General features: G+C 37.0%; 1 protein-coding gene and 1 long non-coding RNA gene across 2 annotated transcripts; one reads left to right on the top strand and one right to left on the bottom strand.

Moving 5' to 3' along the window:
* The first annotated feature begins 13,732 nt into the window (after positions 1 to 13,732).
* Positions 13,733 to 15,268, top strand: LOC141439041 (uncharacterized). The gene is made up of 2 exons (XR_012452549.1): positions 13,733 to 13,893; positions 14,933 to 15,268. It is a non-coding gene; the product is annotated as an uncharacterized lncRNA (long non-coding RNA).
* An 8,165-nt stretch (positions 15,269 to 23,433) lies between these two features.
* LOC141439057 (uncharacterized) lies at positions 23,434 to 25,172 on the bottom strand. Its single transcript, XM_074103183.1, has 2 exons — positions 24,904 to 25,172; positions 23,434 to 24,016 (listed from the first exon to the last, which is right to left on the bottom strand). The coding sequence occupies exons 1-2, from the start codon at positions 25,013 to 25,015 to the stop codon at positions 23,796 to 23,798; spliced, it is 333 nt and encodes a 110-aa protein (XP_073959284.1). The 5' UTR covers positions 25,016 to 25,172; the 3' UTR covers positions 23,434 to 23,795.
* Positions 25,173 to 25,191: the final 19 nt, after the last annotated feature.

Below are 25,191 nucleotides of genomic sequence, written 5' to 3'. Positions count from 1 at the left end.
TAGCTAGCGATATAAAAGTTAAATTACTTTTTATGCTCAAGTGCATAAAGTAAAATCTTCATCTAAGAAGAAACGAAACATTTTGTACATATTATTTTTTAAATAATTTTTATTTATACGTTAGTAAAAATCAATCAAAATCATATAGTAACATATAATTATATAGTAATTCATGAAAAATAAAAGCTACAAGTGAACAATTGTTTCAACTAGCTGTTGCTATTTAATTTCCTCGCAATCCAAGTGAAAAGGAGTGTAAAACTTGAGCATTTTAAACCTATTTTCCCCTCGGCGTGTCTATCCACCCTCGCCGTACCGGCTCGGGTGGCTATATGAACGTCCGGTAAAATGGCTCGTTTTGTGCTCTTGTTGTATAATCTACTATTTTTACGTAGGAAACTACCCAATTAAAAGAAAATCGACGCAATCCTCAGCTGCCTAACTCGTGGGCACCTTGTTGAGCGATGCTTTTCAGTCCGGATTAGCCCCGAATTCACAATCTCCTCCTTTTATTGCAAAGATCTAAAAGTTGTGATTTATATCAATAAATATCGAAATTGGTTTTAATAATTGACTTTTCTATACAAAAAAAAAACAATAAGAAGCTTTGTATTTTTCGGCAATCCTAAATATTTCAAAAAGAAAATTCGAGACAATCCTCAGCTACCCAACTCGTGGGCACCTCGCTGAGTGATCGCGCTCAGTCCGGATTAGCCCCAATTTTAAATTGTTGATTACCCTCCCCTCTCCTTCCGCCGCGAATCTTCGCAAATGACACGCTGTTAAATTTTTTAAAAATTGCTTTCGGAAGTTTCTTCGGGAGCGTCGGCAGATTTTTTGTATTTAAATTGTTGAATGTTTTTGTGGATTTTTTTTTGTTAAATATACTCGTAGATAGACGTTAAAATATATTACAATACAATACGACTGCTTAATGAAACCAATTAATACCTAAGTACATAAAACAGACACATGGATAAAAAGCAAGGTAAGTAATAATAAAGAAGCAAGGAACAGATTTCAGCAGCCACTCAGCTTAAAAAACATTATCTGCAGTACTTATTACACTTATGATAAAGGGTACTTAGAATTTTTGTATGAAGTTATCTTGTATCTTTGGATTTCACAAACAGAAAACTACACTGTATCAAAACAGAACGATAGTATTTTAGTACGGGAAAAACGTAATTTTCTTGGGACGCAGACGAAATTCAGCGTCAGCTTGTATCAGAGATTTTCTTTAAATTTTTCTTAATATTCAAACCGCATGATTTTAAGCCCCCCACAATGTGTGTGTGTTATTATTAATTTAAGACTTTTAAGAGTTTTAATAAATATGCTTCCGAGCCACAGCAACAAATATTAAGTAATGTTTTTTTTAATGTTACCTTTTCTTTGTCATTTGCTCATAAAAAAACAAGTAAGATTTAAATAAATTGTTTTGCCATCGGTACATCATTCATCCAGTTTATGCGAAGACATTAGGAAGGAATATGACGCCCGAAAAGATACCAATTTCAATGTTATATCGCACGCCAAATTGAGGAAAACTCGGGCGTTATTTAAATCATAATCAGACGGATGGAATTAATAAAAATGGAAAATACGTCAAATTAAAAACGAGATAACATTTATGAACAACTAGGTGTTGCCCGCGACTCCATCCACGTAGTATTCGTGTATCGCTATCCCGCTGGAACTATACAATTTTCCGGGATAAAAACTATCGTTCATCCTTCCCCGGGACTCAAACCACCCACCACGGCTTCTAAAAAAGATAATGTAACTGAGAAACTAATTATATTTTTTGGGACACTCCCCTATTGTAAGATAAACATTCATCACTAAAGATACAAAACCCCCTACGGGTACCATGGCCGGCAATAAACAAAAGGACATGGAAAACAATAATAAAATAAGAAAACTTGAAGGGCCTGATTTCCCGAATAAACACGAGGCCGGAAATCACCGCGGCCCGAACACCTTAATCAAGCGACCCTCGTCGATTAGTGGCTTGGGCAGCCCTGGAAGGGGTTGCTAGCCATACATTGCCGCTTGCAAGCATAAATAGTTTTAATATGTTTTTGGTAGAAAAATATTTATTAATCCCACTTACATGAAATTCGGGATACAGATATTTTAAGTTTCAAAGTCAAAGTCAAAATATCTTTATTCAATTTAGGCTATAACAAGCACTCATGAATGTCAAAAAAAATCAACCACCGGTTCGGAAAAACCTCTGTTGAGAAGAATCCGGCGAGAAACTCAACGAGGTATATTTTTTTAAGCAGATTTACAATATTATTAAATGATATCTATACATCACAAGTATTTAACACAACTTTATTTTTAACACAGTAGGTTCGCTATTTGAAGGGATCGCTAATGCGGATCGGAATTATTTCCAAATATCCCTGTCCATGATATAATCATTTACTTTATGATACGAGTACGCCTTAAATATTAATGTCTTCTTGACAATAGTACTGTATCGGGGAAGGACATAGCGCACCTTTAAAATTAAATCGAAACAATTAGAAATATTCACATGTGCAAAATAAACTTTAAATAAACACAATCTAGTTGAATTTTATAATGAGAAAATTTCGAATTATTTCAGTTTAATTTTTGAGGTGCATAGAATAGTTTTTTATCCCGGAAATTGCACAGTTCCCGCGGGATAGCGATAAATGAATTCAACGCAGACGGAGCCGCAGGTAACGGCCTGTTTATCAATAAATTTTGTTACGAATAATATATTTATCACTCGACATATGTCACTGACAATTGTCACGTTGGTGAAATAGGGCCCGGGTACTTATCCTAATTAGGCCAGCAATGTACTCGGTCCATCGGCCCCTCGTGTCGGCGGTAAATCTCGGCGTCGGACGTCTGCGCAAGCTCGCCGCGCAATTATATGCCCGCGACTGCGTGCGAGTCGATTCGGGTCACTTTTAACCCCCAACGGCAAGGGAAGTGTTATAATTATAATTGTGCTGTTAATAACCTCGCACCAGGCCTTATACTACAAAGTGCAAAATTCAAACTTCGTATCTTGCCGTCTCGCTGACGCTAATATTTTAATACGAGAGTGAGAGGGACGGTACGATACGAACTTTAATTTTTGAATTCCGTAGTAGCCTCCCAGATGTGTATAGACCATTTTATTAGTTTAGTACTAGGTTTTACCCGAAAAAGCCGTGGTGGCCTAGTGGTTTGACCTATCGCCTCTCAAGCAGAGGGTCGTGGGTTCGAACCCCGGCTCGCACCTCTGAGCTTTTCGAAATTCATGTGCGGAATGACATTTGAGATTTACCACGAGCTTTGCGGTGAAGGAAAACATCGTGAGGAAACCTGCACAAATCTGCGAAGCAATTCAATGGTGTGTGTGAAGTTCCCAATCCGCACTGGGCCCGCGTGGGAACTATGGCCCAAGCCCTCTTGTTCTAAGAGGAGGCCTGTGCCCAGCAGTGGGACGTATATAGGCTGGGATGACTAGGTTTTACCCGCAGTTTCGTTCACATTAAGCATTAGTTGGTTCTGGTTCTGGCTTTTGAATTACTTAGAAATGCAATTCCGGGACTCGACTGCGTGCACTCTCGTTATCATTAAAAAAAGAAAACGTTTATTCGTAACATTATAAAAAAACCGTTCAAGTGCGAGTCGGACTCGCGCGACGAGGGTTCCGTACAAATTTGTATGTAAATAGATCGTTGATGGAGTCTCGAGGATTTTTCCCGTTTTATCCGATTTAACACAATGGATAAAGAAAAATAAACAAACGGAAACATTTTTTTTTTATTACTAGGATGGGAACTCGGGGCCTCGTGCACCGTAGTCCACGCGTGTTATGAGAGAGAGAGAGAGAGAGACATTTATTTACACTTATTCGATACACAGAAAAAACATGTTAGGAAGAAATAATAATTATAAAAAACATCGAATAAGTAGTATAAATTGGGGTCCAATCAGCATAATGTTGCGGCAAGCCACAACGCTGTTCAGTGGGACCCATGATGAAAATGATGCAAAATCAGCGTAAAGGGCCATTTCGGGTACAAACAAATATTTGTAATCGTAAATATTTTTTATTTTCTAAATTGTTTTATCTATTATTTGTCGGTGTCCCGAAAAAAAATTATTCATTTCATTTCTTAAAGCGTAATACACATTGGACGCTCGCTCGATCCAAATATGTCTGACATTGTGAATGCATCTTTAACTCCCGTACAAACATCCAAATAATGAACAGGACGAAAGCACCCCAATAAATTAAAGAGACTCATCCATAAATAGTCCAACCTCTGAAATCATACGAAGAGTCAACAAGCAATTTGCAGGCAGCTGCGCGCGCGCATTGAAACGATTTGCGACAAATTGCCGTTAATGCGGCGCACATTTAACATCTGACGTTAAAGGTGCTAAATGGCAGACGGCGATTGTGCGTTAGAATTAGGTTAGAAATAATTCGAGGAATAATAAACTAGTGTTTTAAAAAAACTTATTAGTTCCTCATTTAATCGTTTCAGTATAAACTTTTGAAAACTCAAACATTGTGGACTAAGAGACTTTCTTTGCTCACCTGCGACCTTATGATAGCTAAGTTTATGCAAGATATGCGTGTTCATGCAGTTCCTCCAAGAAACTTAGCTATCATAAGGTCGCGGGTGAGCAAAGAAATTCTTTTAGTTCATTAATATAGACCTCCGCAAAGTAACGCCTGATTCAATAAATTATCCTATTATCCTATTAATATTATAAATGTGAAAGTTTGTGAGTGAGCGAGTGAGTGAGTGAGTATGTTTGTTACTTCTTCACGCTGAAACGGCTGTACGGATTTGGATGAAATTTGGCAAAAAGTTAGTATATAACCTGGATTAAAACATAGGATACTTTTTATTCCGATGTTCCCGCGGGATAGGGATAAAATCTCGAACTAATAGCCGCTAGGCTTAGAGTCATGAAATTTGGTATAAAGATAGTTGGACATCTGGAATAACACATAGGCTACTTTTTATCCCGATATTCCCACGGGATAGGAATAAAATCTCGAAATAACAACCGCTGGGCTTAGAGTCATGAAATTTGGCATGGATGTTATAATTTAACGTCAATGAAAACCACGATGTAATTTTAGGGGATTCCCACGAGAATTTAATAAAATCCCGTAATTTCAATTCAACTGCTGTATCTAATGATTTACGCGTGCGAAGCCGCGGGTAAACGCTAGTTTAAGCATATTGTTTTAATACTAAAACTTTTTGTATATTACTTCAAATGTCAAGTGGCCAAAAGCGGTCTTAAGATGGCCAAAAACAGTACATCTACCCTACTTGGTTCCTGCGGATGAAAACTATGGATTTAATCAGAAATATATTATTATTATGAAAAAATCATCGCAGAGAGAGTCGGCAACAATAGCTGAGTAGTTTATTTACAAATATAAACCCATTGACTAAGATAGGTTATATAGCAGCGCAGAACTGGCTTGGCAACTCCTTGGCAAGTAAAATTTATTTTAAAAATATCGAAAAGTCAACTAATCTAAGTATCAATGCCTTTAGCTAAGCACATCTATCCCATTTACCGTCACGTATCACATGAAAAGCAAAAAGAGCAAAGCTTGCAAAAATATGCACTCCAATTTGAACACTTCAGTCCTGTTAAAAAGGTTTATAATGCCAATAAACTAGTTTTAAACTTACGACTTTTTCATGTTAAATATGTTATTTAATCCTCTTACTAGTAACAGATCGCTGCTTTTCACACCATTTGGTCTAGCATTCAATATTATGTTACAAATATAACTAACTCAACTTGCAAAGACTCTGTTATAAAGTGCCGAAGGCTTATTTTACTTTGTCGTGGATAAAATATAATTTGGTGGAATTTAAATGTATGAAATAATGCGATTTGTGGATATTGACGTTTTTGTGTGAGTTGAGTGACAGTTGTATGTATGCTTTGAGCTTTGACCATATGGATCTGACAGCATGTTTGTTATAATTAGTATGGGATTTGTATGGAAGTAGAAATTGTATTTTTGGCACAAAATCGCGTTATTGTGATGCTTGACTTGTAATTGAACTTTCTGATTTTTGTATGGCGTCAGGCGAAACGTTAACGGCTTTTATAAAGTAGGGACTCCCATACCTTATAAGTTTTTTTTAAACATAAACTTTTTACCCATTAATAATGTGAATAAATGTAATAAAATCAATATCGAACAAAATAAAGTATAGCATCATAATGTTGAACAAAAAGTTGGAAAACCCCCGATTTTGTCACTTCAAAGTTCAATATCTCAAAAACGGCTTAACCGATTTTGATGAAACATATCTAAGAATCATCGCCAGAAAACCTGATTTCAAATAAAGAAAACTGCATCCAAATCGGTCCCAGTGTTTAAGAGATACAGTATCACAGACAGACACAGACACACATTAGCGGTCAAACTTATAACACCCCTCTTTTTGCGTCGATGTTAATAAATAAAATTAATAACGAGATAAAAAATAGCAAATTTCATCGAAATCGTTAGAATCGTTTCCAGGATCTCCAAAATAGGTAAATTAACAACAATTGCTCGTTGGTAGTTATCAGATAGATGTATGCATAAACTACAACTACCTACTGGGTACATGTACATAATATCTAGTCGCATAATTTTTGTTAATCGTAATTTAATTAAATAATAATGTTTGTCATAATATTTGCTTGTTATAATTTTTTTCCCGCTAAGTAAAATCGTAAAATTTTCTTCATTTTTTAAATAATCACCTTTAGATAGCAACAGGTTAGATTAGGTTTGTTTTATGACAATTGTGTACAATTAATGAGTTCAGAAAAAAAATAGTTATGACAAACATTTTTTATGCCTTACGACAATTATGCGAACCGCCTTGAACCCGTGTTTGGAAAGCAGAACTTTCTATTTTTATTATATCTACCTATTCAAAACCAATACATTCCCGAAAAAGCGTCAACACCGTTTAAATTATACTTAACTTATTTGTTCCCCGATACATTATATTTACCGCGCACGCGCAGCTTATAAAGACGACAAACATACAAACAAATATATGTATGATAATACACGATAATATATTAGCGGGTGATCTGCTTATCAGCGTAATATATGGCAGGATTAGAGTAATAAAAAGTTATTAAATAAATATATTTGTTTACGCGCTAAGTGGCGGCGCAGGCGCAGCGGCGGTTGACATGCTGCGGGGGATTCAAACGTTAAATTTTGATCTTTTTATACCGGTATATACTGCTTTAATACCGGTATTATTCATAACAGTTTCAAGACATTGTCATCAGCATTTTGGCCTATACAGAGTGGGACATTTAGATCAGTCAGTATGGGTAAGTCTCAAACCGATATACAAAGATTGTCATCGATTTTAGTGACAAGAAAACTGTACACAGGTACAATAAGAAGAATAAAAAAGTGGCCAAGTGCGAGCCGGACTCGCCCATGAGGGTTCCGTAGCAGCAAGTAACATAATATAAAAGTTCTTGTAGTTCATTGTAACTTTGATCGATGTTTTAATAATAGTGTAATAGTTTTAATAATTTGAGTTGATTGAATGAAAGGTAAATTGCGGTTTACGATTTATGACGTATGAAAAAAATCGTATTTTTTTAGTTTCATCATTCTCTTATTTTAGAAGTTACACATTTTACCACTTTGGAAGTGTCTCTCGCGCAAACTTTTCAGTTTAGAAAAAAATGATATTAAAAACCTCAATATCATTTTTGAAGACCTATCCATAGATACCCTACACGTATGGGTTTGATAAAAAAAAATTGAGTTTAAGTTCTAAGTATGGGGAACCCCCAAAACTTATTGTTTTTTTTTTCTATTTTTGTGTGAAAATCTTAATGCGGTTCACAGAATACATCTACTTACCAAGTTGCAACAGTATAGTTCTTATAGTTTCGGAAAAAAGTGGCTGTGACATACGGACGTACAGACAGACAGACAGACATGACGAATCCATAATGGTTCCGTTTTTTGCCATTTGGCTACAGAACCCTAAAAAAACTTGTACTCAGCTCGGGAATCGAATCCAGTCGTATTGAAAATTAAAACTTACATTATTTCTATTTTGATATCGATTGTGTAGGTGTAGCTTAATGTGACTAAGTATACCTACTTCCTACTGCAAGACATAGGCCTTTTAGAATGAGAAGGCATAATCAAGCGTACACGCAAACTTTCACATTTATAATACCTATTAATTAATAAGATAATATTTTGTTACATCACCGACAGATGGCGCCATGTGAACGCAGCATGAGGCTTAGCTTTATGCGCAAGCGCATGGCATTAGCGACGCGACGTGGCAATGGAGTGCCTCGGTATATGAAGCCGCAAGCTCAGTGCATTGCACGGACTTAAACCTTTTTTTAAGTAGGTCTTGCAATGTTGCTCGGGTAGATTTAATGGAACACTTTTTTAGGATTCTCTGCCTTAGTCTGCAAAAAACCAGCCAAGTGCGAGTCGTTCCGTGCAAGGGTTCCGTACAATCTGTACAACATTCATTAATTAGACATTAGCAAAAAAAAAATCACGTTTGTTGTATGGGAGCCTCCCTTAACAAAACGGTACGTTGTCCGGTGAAAACAACGAACGTCTACAAGTGGCCTGAATGTGTGTATATTCAGGCCGCTGGGACCGACCGGACACTTGTCCGGTGCCCGAAGCCATACAACACCGCAAAAAAGTATTAAATTATAAAAATCAAAAAAACCCGACTGCCAAAACTAAAAGGAAGAAAATAAGTCTAGTGGACTCTGTTAAGTAGCTAATTTAAAGTTCAACAATCGGGACCCATAACTAATAAGCGTTTTTGACCGTCACGATTTAAATGGGTCCCGACTGTTGAACTTTAAATTACTTAGCTACTTAACAGTTCTAGACCACTAGGCTTATTTTCTTCCTTTTAGTTTTGGCAGTTGGGTTTTGATTTTTATGATTTAATATTTTATTTTACACTTTTTTGATATTTATGTGAAAACGGTAGATTAAAAGTATTATAACCTATATATTTAGAATGGGCTAATTATTAGCTTTCATTTGATACCCATTTGAGAACCAAAGAAATGGACATACGTACCCACATACATACTTACATACATACATACGCTAGAAAAACATAACCCCCTTCGGGCATAAACGGTCCGTTGTCCGGAGAAAACAACGGACGTCCACAAGCGGCCTTACGGCTCAAGCCCTCTCATTCTGAGAAGAGGCCTGTGCCCAGTGGAATGTATACAGGTTGGGGTGATGATGAATCTATAAAATATAAGATGCAATAATTAAGTTTAACATCACAGCATCTTCTGCCCGCTAACGAACGCTCGCCCAAAAAAAACGAATGTCTGATAAACGAGCTGTCTTTGTGTGCTACCGGTCTTACTCCATCGTAAGCACGACTGGACGGCGACATCGTGGGTTCAGTACTACAAATCCTACTAATATTATAAATGCGAAAGTTTGTGATTGTTACATTTCCACGCTGAAACGGCTGGACGGATTTGGATGGATGAAATTTGGCCAAAAATAGAAATATAATAGAAATAAAAATATATCTCTGGATTACAACTATATATATAATCTGGATATATATAAACTGGATTAAAACATAGGATAGACGAGACTAGAGCTAAAAAACGGGAGGTGCAAGAAATACACAATAAAGCTTTGCATTTTTAATGTTTTCATATTTACCTCCGTGAATAAAAATTTCTGACTTAGTTAGGTATAACTTGAAATCAATTTGACTCCTTTGTTATTAACTGTGTCTTTCTGTTCCTCTTCTCTTTCCTTAGTAGCAAGTGAAAAGAGATAAAAGAACGATCAAAATATGATGAAGGTTTATCATATTTACCCACGGAACCATAAACAGAACTAAAGCCACCGTCTTTGTCCGACATATTGGGCTAAGTCGAAGTTTATTGACATCGTACATTCTCTATTCTATCCACAGAATAATTCAATTGGTCTTCTCTGTAATCTAAATATCTAGACGGTTTTCAACATATGAGGTAGCTAAAGTTTTTTTGAAGACAGTCAAGTTTTTGATTATTAAATTCAATTTATATCCGCATTTGGCATTTGCGATCCCTTACTTAAAATTAGCGAATCTACTGTGTTATCAAATGTAATAATATAAATATTTTTGATGTAAATCATTAACCCGTAACATAAAGGACCTGTTTTAAAAATATGTATATTTGTACCTCGTTGAGTTTCTTGCAGGATTCAACATATTCTCAACTTAGGTACGTTCATGCTTTTTAATATCTACATAAACTCACTCATACATCATAACATTTAACGCAATAAAGAGTTTGAGTTTTGTTTTTCCAAACCGGTGGTAGATTTTTTTGTCATACATATTTTGACTTTGACTGTATGTGAAGTTGTGAAGTTCCCGATTGGTACTAAGCCTGTGTGGATACTACACATCAAGATGATCAAGATTTTAATGTATTTACCTCTACACAACATTGTGGCGTAGTAAATAAAGAAATCAAATTAAATAGTTTTTGAGTTATTTTCACCTTCATGTTTCTAAATATGGGTTCTATTTGAAACGTGCCAGTGATGATCTGCCAATCCTCGTGCTGTATTTCATGTTTTATTTGTTTTATATCCATTTCCTTACCTACTCCTCAATACTACTATTTTTACTAATATTATAAAAGCGAAAATGTTTTTCTTTGTCTGTCCGATCGCTGAACCGATTTAGATAACATTTGTTACAGAGATAGTTTGAGTCCCAGGAAAGGACATAGGTAGTGTTCATCTTGGAGAAAGAAATCTTGGCAGACGAAGTCACGGGCAAAAGCTAATATGTATTACAAAATTGCAAAGGAAGAAGATGACGGCTAAGCTGCGAGAGATAGTTTAGTCAGCAGGACGACTATCCTAGTAGTAGTAAGAACTTCTGATTCACTCGTCAGGATTTCACTTTTGAAGATGTGCGTATTGTGCGCTTTCTATAGGCTTATTTTACGAATGTGAAATAGTTATATAAGAACAGAGCAAAGTGTGTCCTAGAACATGACCCTGGGCAACCTTGTAAGTTGTAAGCCCTCCCTTCTACATGTTGTAATGTTTCACATTCTAATGCTATAGCTTTATAAGGTAGTATAAGGATATTGGTCTCTGTCAGCTCAGCAGTTATTTAGTAGTAGGAGAATTACTTACTTAAAGACTTTTATTATGATCTTGATTAAATTACACAGGAGGGTAGAAGTTAAACCTAAAATGTTAGTTAAAATCATATTTATGTACAAATTCTTAATTAAAAAAAAGTAGAGACATGTTTATGTCTAAGGAGGTGAGCATGGCTCTGTAGAAGTTGACTAAATCTAGAAATATATCAAATGAACTTCCAGTTATTGTTATTGAGTGAGTCAGGGGAGTGGTAGTGAAAAGTAATATGTAAGTTAAAATCTAATTTATTCATAAAATCATTCTTAATTTTAATTAAAAGTACAAATTTGCGTGTGAAGAGGCGGACGTAGTTAGTAAAGCTATGGTAGCGCAGTTAATGAACTGGACTGTAGATGAAGAACATCTAGTTAAAGCACATGCACCACACAGCGTCGAGGCAGACGCCGTTGTTCCAGCCGAGCGCGCGGCAGGCCGAGCGGCAGGCGCTGGCGGTGCAGCGGCGAGCTGCCTCAGACAGCTCGGCGAGGCCAGGGCGCACCAGCATCGCTGGCAGTTGTTCCGTGCTGGCCAACTCTGCCAACTGCTCTAGGCCAGTAGGCTCTGGAAACGGAGAGAGTTATTAAGACTCAGAGTGAACTTAAAAGAAGAGTGTGTATCGCAAATTAAACGGCAGGTTTTAATCTAACCTTTTTCACATATGGACCAGAAGTAGGTGACCCATCTAAGACTAAACATCATAGACATGTTTATTTAACGTTTGGGCTCCACAGAAAACCAGCGTTGCTGCACATAATGTGCGGCAACACATGCTGAGTGGAGACCCTTTGGTATCCTGCCGTGTCACCAAGTAACATAGTTTTAGTGCTAGTTTTAGTCTTAGTTTTAGGTGGTACTTATGGAGCCAAAATAAACCTTTCTTTCTTTCTTTCTAAATCTTTGGTTATCATTAGGCGAGATTTTGTTCCAACGAAAGCAATTTTGCATACAAAAATTTAATAGAACCAGTGAAAGCTTGGTCTGAGCTTTTTCCATTTTATGTTATGGCTAACATAAAATGCCAAACAAAAAAAACTCTATTTTAACTGTTTGTTGTTATTCAAGAAAGAAGATAAAGATAATAAAATTTGGAACGTGGTGATATTTAAAAATTAAATCTTTGTTCAGCGATGTCTAATTGAGAGGAGATGTCAGATGCTGGCACCCAAGGAATAAGATAAGCAAGAAATTGTTAGTTTAAAGCAAACGTACCATTTTCAGCAGGTGCTGCTCTCGCCAGCCCAAGAAGGGCCACCACCACCGCCAGCAATACGAAAGTCTTGAAACCCTGCATCTTTACGATAGAGTTAGTAGACAAGTGTGTAACAATAAGAACAGTTTCAAAGCTGAGCTCGAACTATACCGGAGTGAAGACCAGCCTCGCTTTATATAGGAAGAGATAACTCAAAGTATTTTATTTATGCACCTGATTGATAACTTGCACAGGTATTTTCCTGTTATCAGATTAAGTAATTAAGTAAGTATTTTACCACCAGAATTTTTAGCTAATCTAATGATTAATATTTACAAATAAGGGGCTGTTTCACCATCCATTGATTAGTGTTAACTGACGGTTAAATGTGATGCCGTCTCCGTCTATTCGAACAAAGCAAATAGAGACGGCATCACATTTAACCGTCAGTTAACACTAATCAATGGATGGTGAAACAGCCCCTAAATATCAAAAGATACCTAAACTATCTGCACTGTTAGGAAAATCAGGTCAAATCTATATTCAGTTATAATTAAAAATATTATTTTGTTTATAATTAAGTAGTCTTCTTATCTATTGCATATCTTTACACAAAAGTCGTTGACTTCTTTGACACATCTACTTTTCGGGGAAAAACTAGAAGTCTTAATAAAACGTTAATCTGTTCGGGGTGCTAGAAACAAAAAGACAAATTGACAGACTTTTTTCTTTTTCTTCTGTTCGACATTTTATTCTGTTTTTGCTACCGCCACCACCGCTTCGCATCACGGCCCTTGAATATCAACAAATCAAGGTGTCACTGGTCTGTTGCTGGCCTTTAACGAAAGTTTAAAGCAAGCCTTTCTTGAAAGCCCTGATAACTGTTTGGAAACAATGCTGACGGAAGTTGATTCCACAATTTCATTGGACATGGCAGGAGGTGCCAAAGGAAACGTACAGTGGTTGACCGCCATTCAACAGGATGATGATGATAGAATTTAGACTTTCGGCGGGAGGTGCGTTTAGCAGCAGGTAGCAAAGGTAAGAGAAGGTAGTTATTAGGTTATGTTAGTTTATAAGGGCATTTATATGAACACTATACAAGGTATCTGTTAGCTATGTCACATGTCTGATCGAGAAGTAGGTACCTAATTCAAACTGAATCTAGATCAAAAATAGATAACACAAAAAAGTAGCTTGACCGTAATCCTACCGAATAACGAAAACTGATAACAGGGAAGCACCAATAATCGATTAGATTCAAGAAAGAAGTACACTGAGTCATCCCTGCCTATAAAATGCAAAGCTGGTCTCCATTCGGTATAGTTCGAGCTCAGCTTTCAAACAGTTATTTTTGTTACACACTTGACTACTGACTCTATCGTGAAGATGCAGGGTTTCAAGACTTCCGTATTGTTGGTGGTGACGTTGGCCCTCCTTGGGCTGGCGAGAGCAGCGCCCGCTGAAGGTAATTTTTAAAATTAGGTCAGACAGTAAAATTCAAAGTTCCAAGGTAGTTAAATAAATTGAAGCCCCAGATTTCGCCAGAGTTGCAAAATTCCCAATCTCATAAGAAGAGGTATGATTTTATCGATCACCTAATAAATAATATTTGTTCCTAAAATAGTAGATCTGTCACCTAAATTGAACCACCAAATAATATTAAAACGGTTACCTAAATATTAATTAAAAATTACTTAAAAATATCGATCATCAAATAATTATATTGGGTTTCAAAATAATAAAAGTTTCATTAAAACTGAATCACCAAACAATATAAAATGTTTACCTAAAAATCACTGAAAAATAATATTAATTATCAAATTACGTGGCAGTCATGCGATTGTCCCTTTTTCTGGCCTTACGTTTCGTATTAGTATGATGACGATTGATGTTGATCATTGATTGTGATGATGATGATGATGAAGGATGGCAATTTGAATTAATTAAAAATAACGAAGCTACCGCGGCAGGCTTGCTTCGGTCGCTCGGCTCGCGCGCTGAGGGTCGCAGTTCTACCTAACACCTCGCTTCGCTCGTCGTCGTACCCAACCAGACCTGTAGTAGATAAGGTGACAGATCTATTATTTTGGTGATTGAATTTTGATGATCAAACTATATTTTAAGATACAGGTTATTATTCTGATGACTCATACTTAGAGAGTTTTAATTATTATGATAACTAATATATTTCTAAGGGACAGATATTTTAATTAGGGTATTGCCGATTAGTGACACATCTAAAATTAAGTGATGGAAAATATAGTTCCCAATTTTAAGTTTACCTTGTGAACATCATAAATAATTTCTATACAAAATATTGGCCCAAGGATTTTAGCTGGTCGTTGATGAGCCAGTAAATCAGTTACTTTTGTTACTTATTAAGGCCAGATAGCGCTTGCGGCATTGCTACTGTTTGAGGATTCTCTATTTCACAAGATTTTCTAAAAGTCTGTCCTTATTGCGGGAACGCGACTTACAACTCAAATCAAAACCTTCATTTCCAGAGCCTACTGGCCTTGAGCAGTTGTCAGAGTTATCCGGCGTGGAGCAGCTGCCGACGCTGCTGGTGCGGGCCGGCCCCGCCGCGCTGTCTGCGCCGGCGGCTCGCCGCTGCACCGCCAGCGCCTGCCGCTCGGCCTGCCGCGCGCTCGGCTGGAACAACGGCGTCTGCCTCGACGCTGTCTGGTGCATGTGCTTTAACTAGATCTTCTTCATTAACACAGTCCAGTTTGTTAACGGCACTGCCAACACTTTACCAATATTGTCCGCCTATACACACTAATTCGTAATTTTGTTTAAAATTAAGAATGTTTTCGTAAATAAATCATATTTAACTTAAATATTATATTTCACTACGACCCCCTTGACTAACTTATCCAAGACTATTTGCTGAAAACTGGTTAGGTATCAACTTAGACCTAGACAACTTCCACTTAATATGTACGATTCGTAGCCATATCTCAAGATTACTTATCATCATCATCAGTTGGAAGACGTCCACTGTTGAACAAAAGACCTTCCGCTTAGAACGCCACAGTGAACGACCACTCGCTAGTTGCAAGCCATCAAGAATCGCTTTTTTTGTCAAAAAGTGTATTTGGAATGGCACACAGAATATTTAATAAATTATTTAATATCAAAAGCTTACTATTCAATTCAAGAGTATTTAAATGACACTCATAATTTATATTAGAATATAATATGTAGATCAGTAGTTACTATTATAAATACAAGTGAAACACACAATTTTAAAATATTTTGCATGTCTTTCTGACAAAACATGTCACTATAAATTGTACGTAAACCATCTTCTTTGTACCATGTTTGAGCAAATAAATGACTGATTACTGATTACTGCTATTTCCATCCACCGGCTACCCGCAGCTCCTGCGATATCAATTCACCTAGTCGGAAGCCTGTCAAACACTTAGTCGTCCGGTTTAGTTAACGCTGTGTGGTGCATGTGCTTTAACTAGATCTTCTTCATTGACACAGTCTGGTGTATTAGCCGCACTGTCAATGCTTTACGAATCATGTCCGCCTCTTTACATACATAAATTTACTTGTAGATTTTAACTTACTTTATATTTTATTACCATCCATCTTACCAACGTACACAACCCTTCCCTGGACCAATACAAATTCTGTTTACTTATACGGAATCATCAAAGTTAGGTATATTTTTATACTTAGGCTGCTATTTACTCTTAAACTACTAATAATTCTCAAGCAAACTTAGCCGTTATAGTTTTCCTTGAAAGTTTGATATACTTACCATACTGAATTTTTTCAAATTTTTCCACCCACGCTCGATTTTAATGAAAATTTTCACTTTAAAGTTGAATATTTTGCAAACAAATCACGGAATTAAAAGACCTATCCAACGATACCCCACACTACAAGGTTGGTTGAGAAAAAAAAACACGCCCACTTTACGTCTATGGGAGTTTTTTTTTAATTTTTTATTGTACTATTTGTCGGCATAGTTTACATACATATTCGTGCAAAATTACAGGTTTCTAGCATTGATAGTGCCATTTTGGCTCCGGAACCCTAAAAACAGATTGACTAGGCAGATCTATAAGACGAGCGTAAATGGGAACGTTGGAAGAGGAAGGCCTAGACGAACGTACCACGATCAAATCGGGGACGTTCTGAAGAAAGGTCGGGTCAGGAGTACTCTAAACGTACGTGCATGCATGAAAAGATTGATGAATGTAGAGGAAGCGCGAGTTGTATGCCAGGATCGTAGTAAGTGGAAGGATGTAGTCTGTGCCTACCTCGTTGGGAAAGAGGCGTGATTTAATGTATGTTTGTATGTATGTATCTAGTAATAATTATAATAATGATTATCAAGTACTTCTCGGAAACGATACCCTTGGATCTTTACACTGTAACGATAATCATATCTCTATACAGGGCGTCCTAATACTATGGGACATCAAGGGAAAGTACCTGAAATATCGTAGATAGGATATTTTGCTGAAAGAAGACTTTATGTTATTTTTAAAAGTTAGTAATTCTGCATTTAAAGATTCTCTAAGAATTACTTGCTTCGTCTGGGAATCGAACCGACTTAAATGTGAATTAAGCCTCCCTATTTTTATGATGCCAATCGAAAGAATGGACAAAAAATATTTTCTTTTCCCAAGTAACATAGTATCTTAACATCGTGAGAGTTGCGGGAAACCGGTGGATGCAAGTGGCGAGTTGTCATTCATTGTGAAGGTCTAAGGGGGACGCCTTTGTTCAGCAGTGGACGTCTTCCGGCTGATGATGATGATGATGATAGTATCTTAAAAGAAAGGAACAACGTGAAATTATTTTTTTCACATTTAAGTCGGTTCGATTCCCAGACGAAGCAAGTCATTCTGAGAAAGTATTTAAATGCAGAATTGCTAACTTTTAAAAATAACAAAGTCTTTTTTCAGCAAAATATATCTACAATATTTCAGGTACTTTCCCTTGATGTCCATAGTCTTGGGACGGCATATATATATTCTAGTCCAATATTGCGCAGTGCCTGTAGACTAGAGTCTTCTACAAGTGTGTGTTGCCAGTGATGACTTATGGCTCCGAGACGTGGTTCTTGGCTGTTGGCCTCTTAGAGAGGCTCAAAGTCTTCAAAATCGTAATGCATATGGTAAAACGGGTGGTGAAGTATCAGGAGTCCTCAATAATGAACGTCTCTGCATCGGAAAACAATCTTTCGTAAACGTGACAAGCAGTTGATATTAAACTATTGTATCTTAGATTATTTGCACTAAAACAAAATATAATAATAAATTTAAACCGAGTACAAAACCATCAAAATAATTTCTACTAGTCTGAAGTCAGTCGGTGCCTCAGCACGAGCCAGCAGGAGTGATTGAAGCCCAATATATATAGAGCGTAGGTGAGGTAGATGAATATACGAGTAGGTCCACTCCTTGCTGGCTCGTGCTGAGGCACCGACCGACTTCAGACTGGTAGAAAATGATTTTGATGTTTTTTTTTGTAGTCGGTTCAATTTTCTGTTATAAGTTGAGAAAGTTCAGTTGAATGGCATCTTGAGTTATGGTTGAGTATATCTATACTGAGCGGCAAAGAATCTGACCCTGAAATGTATGCAGTACCTAATAGGCAATTCTGTATGTAGAGTGGGCCAAATTTTGTGCCACTCAGTATATATTGGATGCATCATCATCATCATCATCCCAGCCTATATACGTCCCACTGCTGGCACAGGCCTCTCTCAGAACAAGAGGGCTTGGGCTATAGTTCCCACGCGGGCCCAGTGCGGATTGGGAACTTCACACGCACCATTGAATTGCTTCGCAGGTTTGTGCAGGTTTCCTCACGATGTTTTCTTCACCGCAAAGCTCGTGGTAAATTTCAAATGTAATTCCGCACATGAATTTCGAAAAACTCAGAGGTGCGAGCCGGGTTTGAACCCACGACCCTCTGTTTGAGAGGCGATAGGTCAACCACTAGGCCACCACGGCTTTTTATGCATGTGTGGACGGTAAGCTGTAAAGTTCGAAAATTAAGATTTGAGGATGATAATATTCGAACGGGATTTATTTGACCTATACTGAGAGTTCTGTGCAGGGAAAACTTTGTGTTTGATATACTTAGCTCAAGAATTTTGGATAAGTAACTAAAAGTGGCAATGGGCGGACCACATCTTTCGAAGAACAAATAACCAATGGAGCATAAAGGTCCTCATGGTCATGACCATGAACCGGAAGACGAAGCGTTTGAATCTCAGGGTGGACTGAAGACATCGTGAAAGTTGCGGACAACCGGTGGATGCAAGCGGTGAGTTGTCGTTCACTGTGGCGTTCTAAGCGGCAGGCCTGTATTCAACAGTGAACATCTTCCAACTGATGATGATGATCAGAATCTTGAGATACGGCTAATAATCGTTGACATTATCAAGTGGAACCTAATCAGTTTTCAGTAAATAATCTTGGGTGAGTTAGTAAATGGGATCGTAGTGAAACATAATATTTAAGATAATATAATTTTTATTTTATTTACAACACCATTCTTAATCCTAAACAAAATTACAAATCAGTGTATATAGAGACGGACATGATTGATGAAGCGTTGGCAGTCCACTTAATGAAATAGACTGTATTCTAAAGGTTTATTTGGAGCACCTGCATCGCACACCGTCGTGGCAGAAGCCGTTCCTCCAGCCGATCGCGCGGCAGAGCAAGCGGCAGGCGTTGTCGTTGCAGCGGCGAGCTGCCTCAGACAGCGCGGCGGGGCTGGACCACATCAGCAGCTCTGGTAGCTGCTCCAGCTGCTCGAGACCAGTAAGCTCTGAAAATAAAGGTTGCGGCATGAGTTGTAAGTTGCTTATGAAAATTTGTGACAGCAATCTATATTATAAAAAATTCTTAAAATTTCTTTTCTTTCTGTGCAATAATAAAAATGCTTTACTTTAAGATAAATAGCGGTACGCCACGAATATAATTTTATCAGTTTATTACGTAATATTTTGAGTGGAGTATTTTGCTGTGCAATCAGTAATTTTGATGTGAATTTGGATTTTTTTTTAATAAAAAAGGGCTTTTTTTGATGTGCGTTTAAATACTACCCTAAATTAATTACTCAATGTTTAATATTTTATGTAACTTTCGGAACTGTTGCATGTTTAGTTTTTAAGTTTGTTACTTACTAAGCCGTGTATGTGTTGTGGAAATAAAGTTTTTTATCTATCTATCTATATATATATATCACACTAAAAGGGTGCGCTGTTTTTCACATAACTTTTTAAGTCCTATTATCGGAAGTCCCAAAATATTTCTCATACCATTTTACATCATAATAATCACTCTTTATACAAATATTTAATACTAACGATCGAAATTCATAATTATCTGAATTCATTAATATCACTAATCATACACCTTGTTCATAATAATATTTGTTTTCAATATATATTATAGTTTCTTACACTAACGATTGAAACTCCTAATCATTCTTATTCATAACGCCAATATTCATAAATTGTTGTTTTCTTAATCGAGCGAGGCGAGGAGGTGTTAGGTAGACCTGCGACCTATTTTTAACTAATACATAATACAAATAATTAACGATATAAGGCAAATCTTATTTTGAATAGATAGTTACCTACCATGAAAAACAATATTATGAATTCAAATATTTTCTTATTAATGCCATTATTAATAAGAAAATTATAATATTTGTCTGTTATGAAAGAAACTTTTCTCCGAAACAGTATAATGAGTTTAAATATATTCTTAGTAATGACATTATTACTAAAAAAATATGAACACTGTCTGTTATGAGTTCCGTTGTTAGTAACTAAAAAATTATGAACAGTAAAAGTATGAGGAAAAAAATATATGAAGAGTGATTATTATGAACACAAATCAGTAGTAAAACAAAAAATAGTAATAAGAATTTTATGTGAACCAATATGGACCCTACATTAAAGCCTAAGCCCAGGTGGGTTTTCAGGTAAAAGACCTTTCCTAAAAAACAGATTTTCTTTCGGGGTTTTATCGAAGAATGTAGATTTTAAAGAAGTTTCAGAACCTGATTAATTTAAAAGACTACAGTTCTAAGGTTACCCTGAGTAAGAGAAGGCACCAAAAACAAGAATACTTACCATTGTCAGCAGGTGCTGCTCTCGCCAGCCCAAGAAGGGCCACCACCACCGCCAGCAATACGAAAGTCTTGAAACCCTGCATCTTCACAATAGAGTTAGTAGAAAAGTGTGTAACAATAAGAACAGTTTCAAACTATACCGCAGTGGAGACCACCCTTGCTTTATATAGGAAGAAATGAGTCAGTGCATTTGTTTTTTTAAGCACCTGATTAATAAGTACCTATCATTGTTATTGTTATTAGACTTAGTAATAAAAAAACCGCTCAAGAGCGTGTCGGACACGCCCAAGATAGGGTTCCGTTGCCATTACAAAATAATCAAGTAAGTACTTAATATTTTTCTAAGGATTTCGTATTGTGTACGGAATCTTCCAAGTTTACGTATATTTACCTTAGGCTGCTATTTACTCTTAAAATACTACTAATTCTCAAGCAATCTTAGTCGTTATAATTTTCCTTCTAAATTTAATATATTTACTACCATCCTGATTTTTTTCAAATTTTTCCACCCAACAGTATAGATTTTGGAGGGGGGGAGGACGCTCGACTATAATGAAAATTTGCGGTTGCGCATTTTTTCACATAACATTTAAGACCTATTATCGGAAGTCGAAATTGTTTTTCATACCATTTTACATCATAACAATCACTCTTTATATTTTTTTTAAATACTAACGATCACAACTCATAATCATCGAAATTCATAATCATACACCTTGTTCATACTAATATTGATTTTCTACATTCTGTTATACTAACGATTTAAACTCCTAATCATTCTAATTCATAGCGCCAATATTCATAACTTTATTAATACTAATAGTATTTGTTTTGACGCGCAGGGATTTGGAAAATTTTCGATGGTGCGAAATGATGTAGGTATTTAAGGAAGGACGCCGTTAGGTACGACGAAGAGCAAAGCTAGGAGGAGTGTTAGGTAGAACTGTGACCTTACGGCCGGCGAAGCGCCAGGACCGAACGTATTTTTCAACTAAAACTAATATAATTTAAATAAACGATATAGGTAAATCTCATTTTGAATAGTTAGTTACCGTTATTAAAAACAATATTATGAGTTCAAATGTTTTCTTATTAACGCCATTATTAATAAGAAAATTATGATATTCGTCTGTTATGAAGGAAAATTTTCTGAAAAACAATATTATGAGTTGAGTGAGATGTGTTCTTAGTAATGACATTATGAGTAAAAAATATGAACACTGTCTGTTATAAGTTCCGATTTTAGTAATAAAAACCTAACACTCCTCCTCGCTTCGCTCGTCGTCGTTCCTAACCAGACCTGCCTTAGTAGAATAGATAGTAGCATCGAATTGAGCAACTGATCTATTTATTACGTGACAGATCTATTATTTTGGTGACCGAATTTTGATGATCAAACTATAATTTAGGATACATTATGAGTAATCTCGTAATCTGATGTGATACTTAGAGACAGTTTTGATTAATATGATGACTAATATATTTCTTAGGGAAAGATATTATAATTAGGATATCGCAGTTTAGTGACAAATCTAAATTTAAGTGACAGAAAATATAGTTCCCAATAAAAATCACCTCAACTTTACGGTTAAATTGTGTTTTTTTTTTAAATTAATGTATTCGCGTCGATATGGCGGGCTGTAAGTCACACCGGAGAAGTATGGCATTACGCTACCACCTACTTCTTTTTTTATCGACTATCGGAAAATACAAGCATTTTTGTGGAACAAATCGTTCGACACTCGTTATTTATCCGACAAGTTCCATTGACACCACGCGATTGGGCCGCCGGTACCAGCGCTATGACCATCATTTTATTTTTTGTCATTCCATAATTAGACCCCTGAAGAACCGCCATACTGGTACAAATGATCTAATATTTTGTGTCACCATCTCCGGGTCTATGATATATGTATATTCATTCCAAATGGCAGCTTTGTAGTGCTAACGGTCTCTGAGCATAGTCGCGGACAGACATGGCGAAACTATAAGGGTTCCTAGTTGACTACGGAATCCTGAAAAAATGGGTCGGAAAGTTTTTGTTTTGATGAAACTTTACAACAAACATAGTCGTATTGTGATAGCGATTTCCAATGTTAATGGAAACTTCTGACATTTATTGCCTCCATTATCCGGTTTTTCTGACTGTCTGTGTCTGTCATGTATGCCTGCCTGTCTTACTCACGTCCCTATTCTTTGGATTTTTTCTCTACTCAATCATTTACAAATAGCGGGCACACTACGTGGAAGATCGGTTGTTCCGCGTAGTGTGCAATAAGTTCAACTACAGACTGATCAATATAGGAATGGACAGAAGGAAAAGAGGCTCTTTATAATGGACACTTTAGGAAGTCATTTCATAAATTGCATTTTTTTAGTATACGGTCTAAACTCAATTCTAATTAAAATATCGAAGACGTCACTAATCTATAGTAGTTTCAACTATTCATGAACTAACTGTTTTTCAATAAAGCTCGAAGAATATGCAAGTTGAAGTGGGAATGGGCGGACCACATCGTTCAAAGAACAAATAACTAATGCAGCAGAAAGGACCTCATGGTGATGACCATGCACCGGAAGACGAACCGTTTGCATCTCACTGGGTGGACTGAAGACATCGTGAAAGTTGCGGACAACCGGTGGATGCAAGCGGTGTTGTGGTTCACTGTGGCGTTTTAAGCGGGAGGCCTGTATTCAACAGTGAACATCTTCCAACTGATGATGATGATCAGTAATCTTGAGATACGGCTAATAATCGTTGACATTATCAAGTGGAAGTTGTTAAGCTCTTAGTTGAATTGATACCTAATCAGTTTTAAGCAAATGATCTTGGGTAAATTAGTAAATGGGGTCGTAGTGAAACATAATATTTAAGATAATATAATTTATTTACAAAACCATTCTTCATTTTAAACAATATTACAAATCAGTGTGTATAGAGACCGACATTTTTTTTATTTGACTGGATGGCAAACGAGCAAGTGGGTCTTCTGATAATAAGAGATCACCACCGCCCATAAAAATCGGCAACACCAGGGGTATTGCAGATGCGTTGCCAACCAAGAGGCCTAAGATGGGATACCTCAAATGCCAGTAATTTCACCGGCTGTCTTACTCTCCACGCCGAAACACAACAGTGCAAACACTGCTGCTTCACGGCAGGATTAGCGAGCAAGATGATGGTAGCAATCCGGGCGGACCTTACACAAGCTTGCTGTGATAGGTGAAGCGTTGGCAGTCCACTTAATGAAATAGACTGTATTCTAAGTTGGAGCACCTGCACCGCACAGCGTCGAGGCAGACGCCGTTCCACCAGCCGAGCGCGCGGCAGAGCGAGCGGCAGGCGATGGCGGTGCAGCGGCGAGCCGCCGGCGCAGACAGCGCGGCGGGGCTGGGCCACACCAGCAGCTCTGGCAGCTGCTCCATGCCGGCTAACTCTGACAACTGCTCGAGACCAGTAAGCTCTGGAAATAAAGGTTGCATCATGACTTGTACGTTGCTTATGAAAATTTGTCATATGTGGTGGTGCAATCTATGTATATAACGTCAAAGCCTAACCCCGGGTGGGTTTTTGGCGTAAAGAACATTCCTAAAAAAGTGTTTTTTCTTTCGGTCTGCTTGTTATCGAAGAATGTAGAGTTTTGATTTTAGAACCTGATTAATTTGAAAGACTACAGTTCTGGGTTTACCGTGAGTAAGAGAAGACACCAAAAAACAAGAATAGTGAGAAATCAGTATTATAAAGGCACAAAGCTTATAACGTCTTCGCTGTAAAAAGTTATCAGATCCAAGGAAAAGCCAGGCCTCTTAACCCTGGATTAACTAGCACTACACCTTGGTTCTAAAGTGTGACCTGGCAGTTTATAGCTCTATTGCATATCATGGCCCCAGCCCTCTTGTTCTGAGAGGAGGCCTGTGCCCAGCCGTGGGACGTATATAGGCTGGGATGGATGGGATGGATTGCATATCATAAAATTGAAAACCTGTGATATAATTTTCTGCCAACATTGCAAGATATTAAGTTTGTCTTCAATATTGTGATAATATATTATAAATCTTAATTTCTCACAATATCTGCCAGACGGTCTGATTAGACTTATGTACGGTGGAAAAATATATCACAGGCAAAAGCTAGTCTAAAATACTAAACCAGTACTACTACAGTAATACTAGACCAGTGCTGGTCTTAATTTTCTGGTTTTTCTGTGCATCTATATTTTAGTTTGTATTTTCAATTTAAAATACTAAAGTTAGATCAAAGAGAAATACGACAAAACGGCTCGAGAAAAGGTGTAGTGCCCTGCTGTCCATTTTTTTTTGGCTTGGCACTGTACTGCCCCCAGGTACTTACCATTGTCAGCGGAGTATAATAAAAGTACTCTGTGGTCAGCAGGCGCTGCTCTCACCAGCCCAAAAAGCACCACCATCACCGCCAGCAATACGAAAGTCTTGAAACCCTGCATCTTCACAATATAATTAGTAGACAAGTGTGTAATTAGAAAAGTTTTAAAGCTGAGCTCAAACTATACGCAGTGGAGACCAGCCTTGCTTTATAAAGGAAGAGATGAGTCAGTGCATTTGTTTTTTAAGCACCTGGCCCTATATACCACGAAGTGCAAAATTCGACTTCGTATCTTGC

Source organism: Choristoneura fumiferana, chromosome 20 (assembly GCF_025370935.1).
Source record: "Choristoneura fumiferana chromosome 20, NRCan_CFum_1, whole genome shotgun sequence".
NCBI lineage: Eukaryota > Metazoa > Arthropoda > Insecta > Lepidoptera > Tortricidae > Choristoneura > Choristoneura fumiferana.
The sequence above is the reverse complement of the archived record's forward strand: the minus strand, read 5'-3'. Positions and strand labels throughout refer to the sequence as shown.

Coding starts and splice junctions, on each gene's coding strand:
- LOC141439057 (XM_074103183.1), bottom strand. CDS start 25,015: ATGCAGGGTTTCAAGACTTTCGTATTGCTGGCGGTGATGGTGGTGCTT. Junction 24,017..24,903: donor ATTATACTCCGCTGACAATG/GTAAGTACCTGG, acceptor CTTTATTTCCAG/AGCTTACTGGTCTCGAGCAG.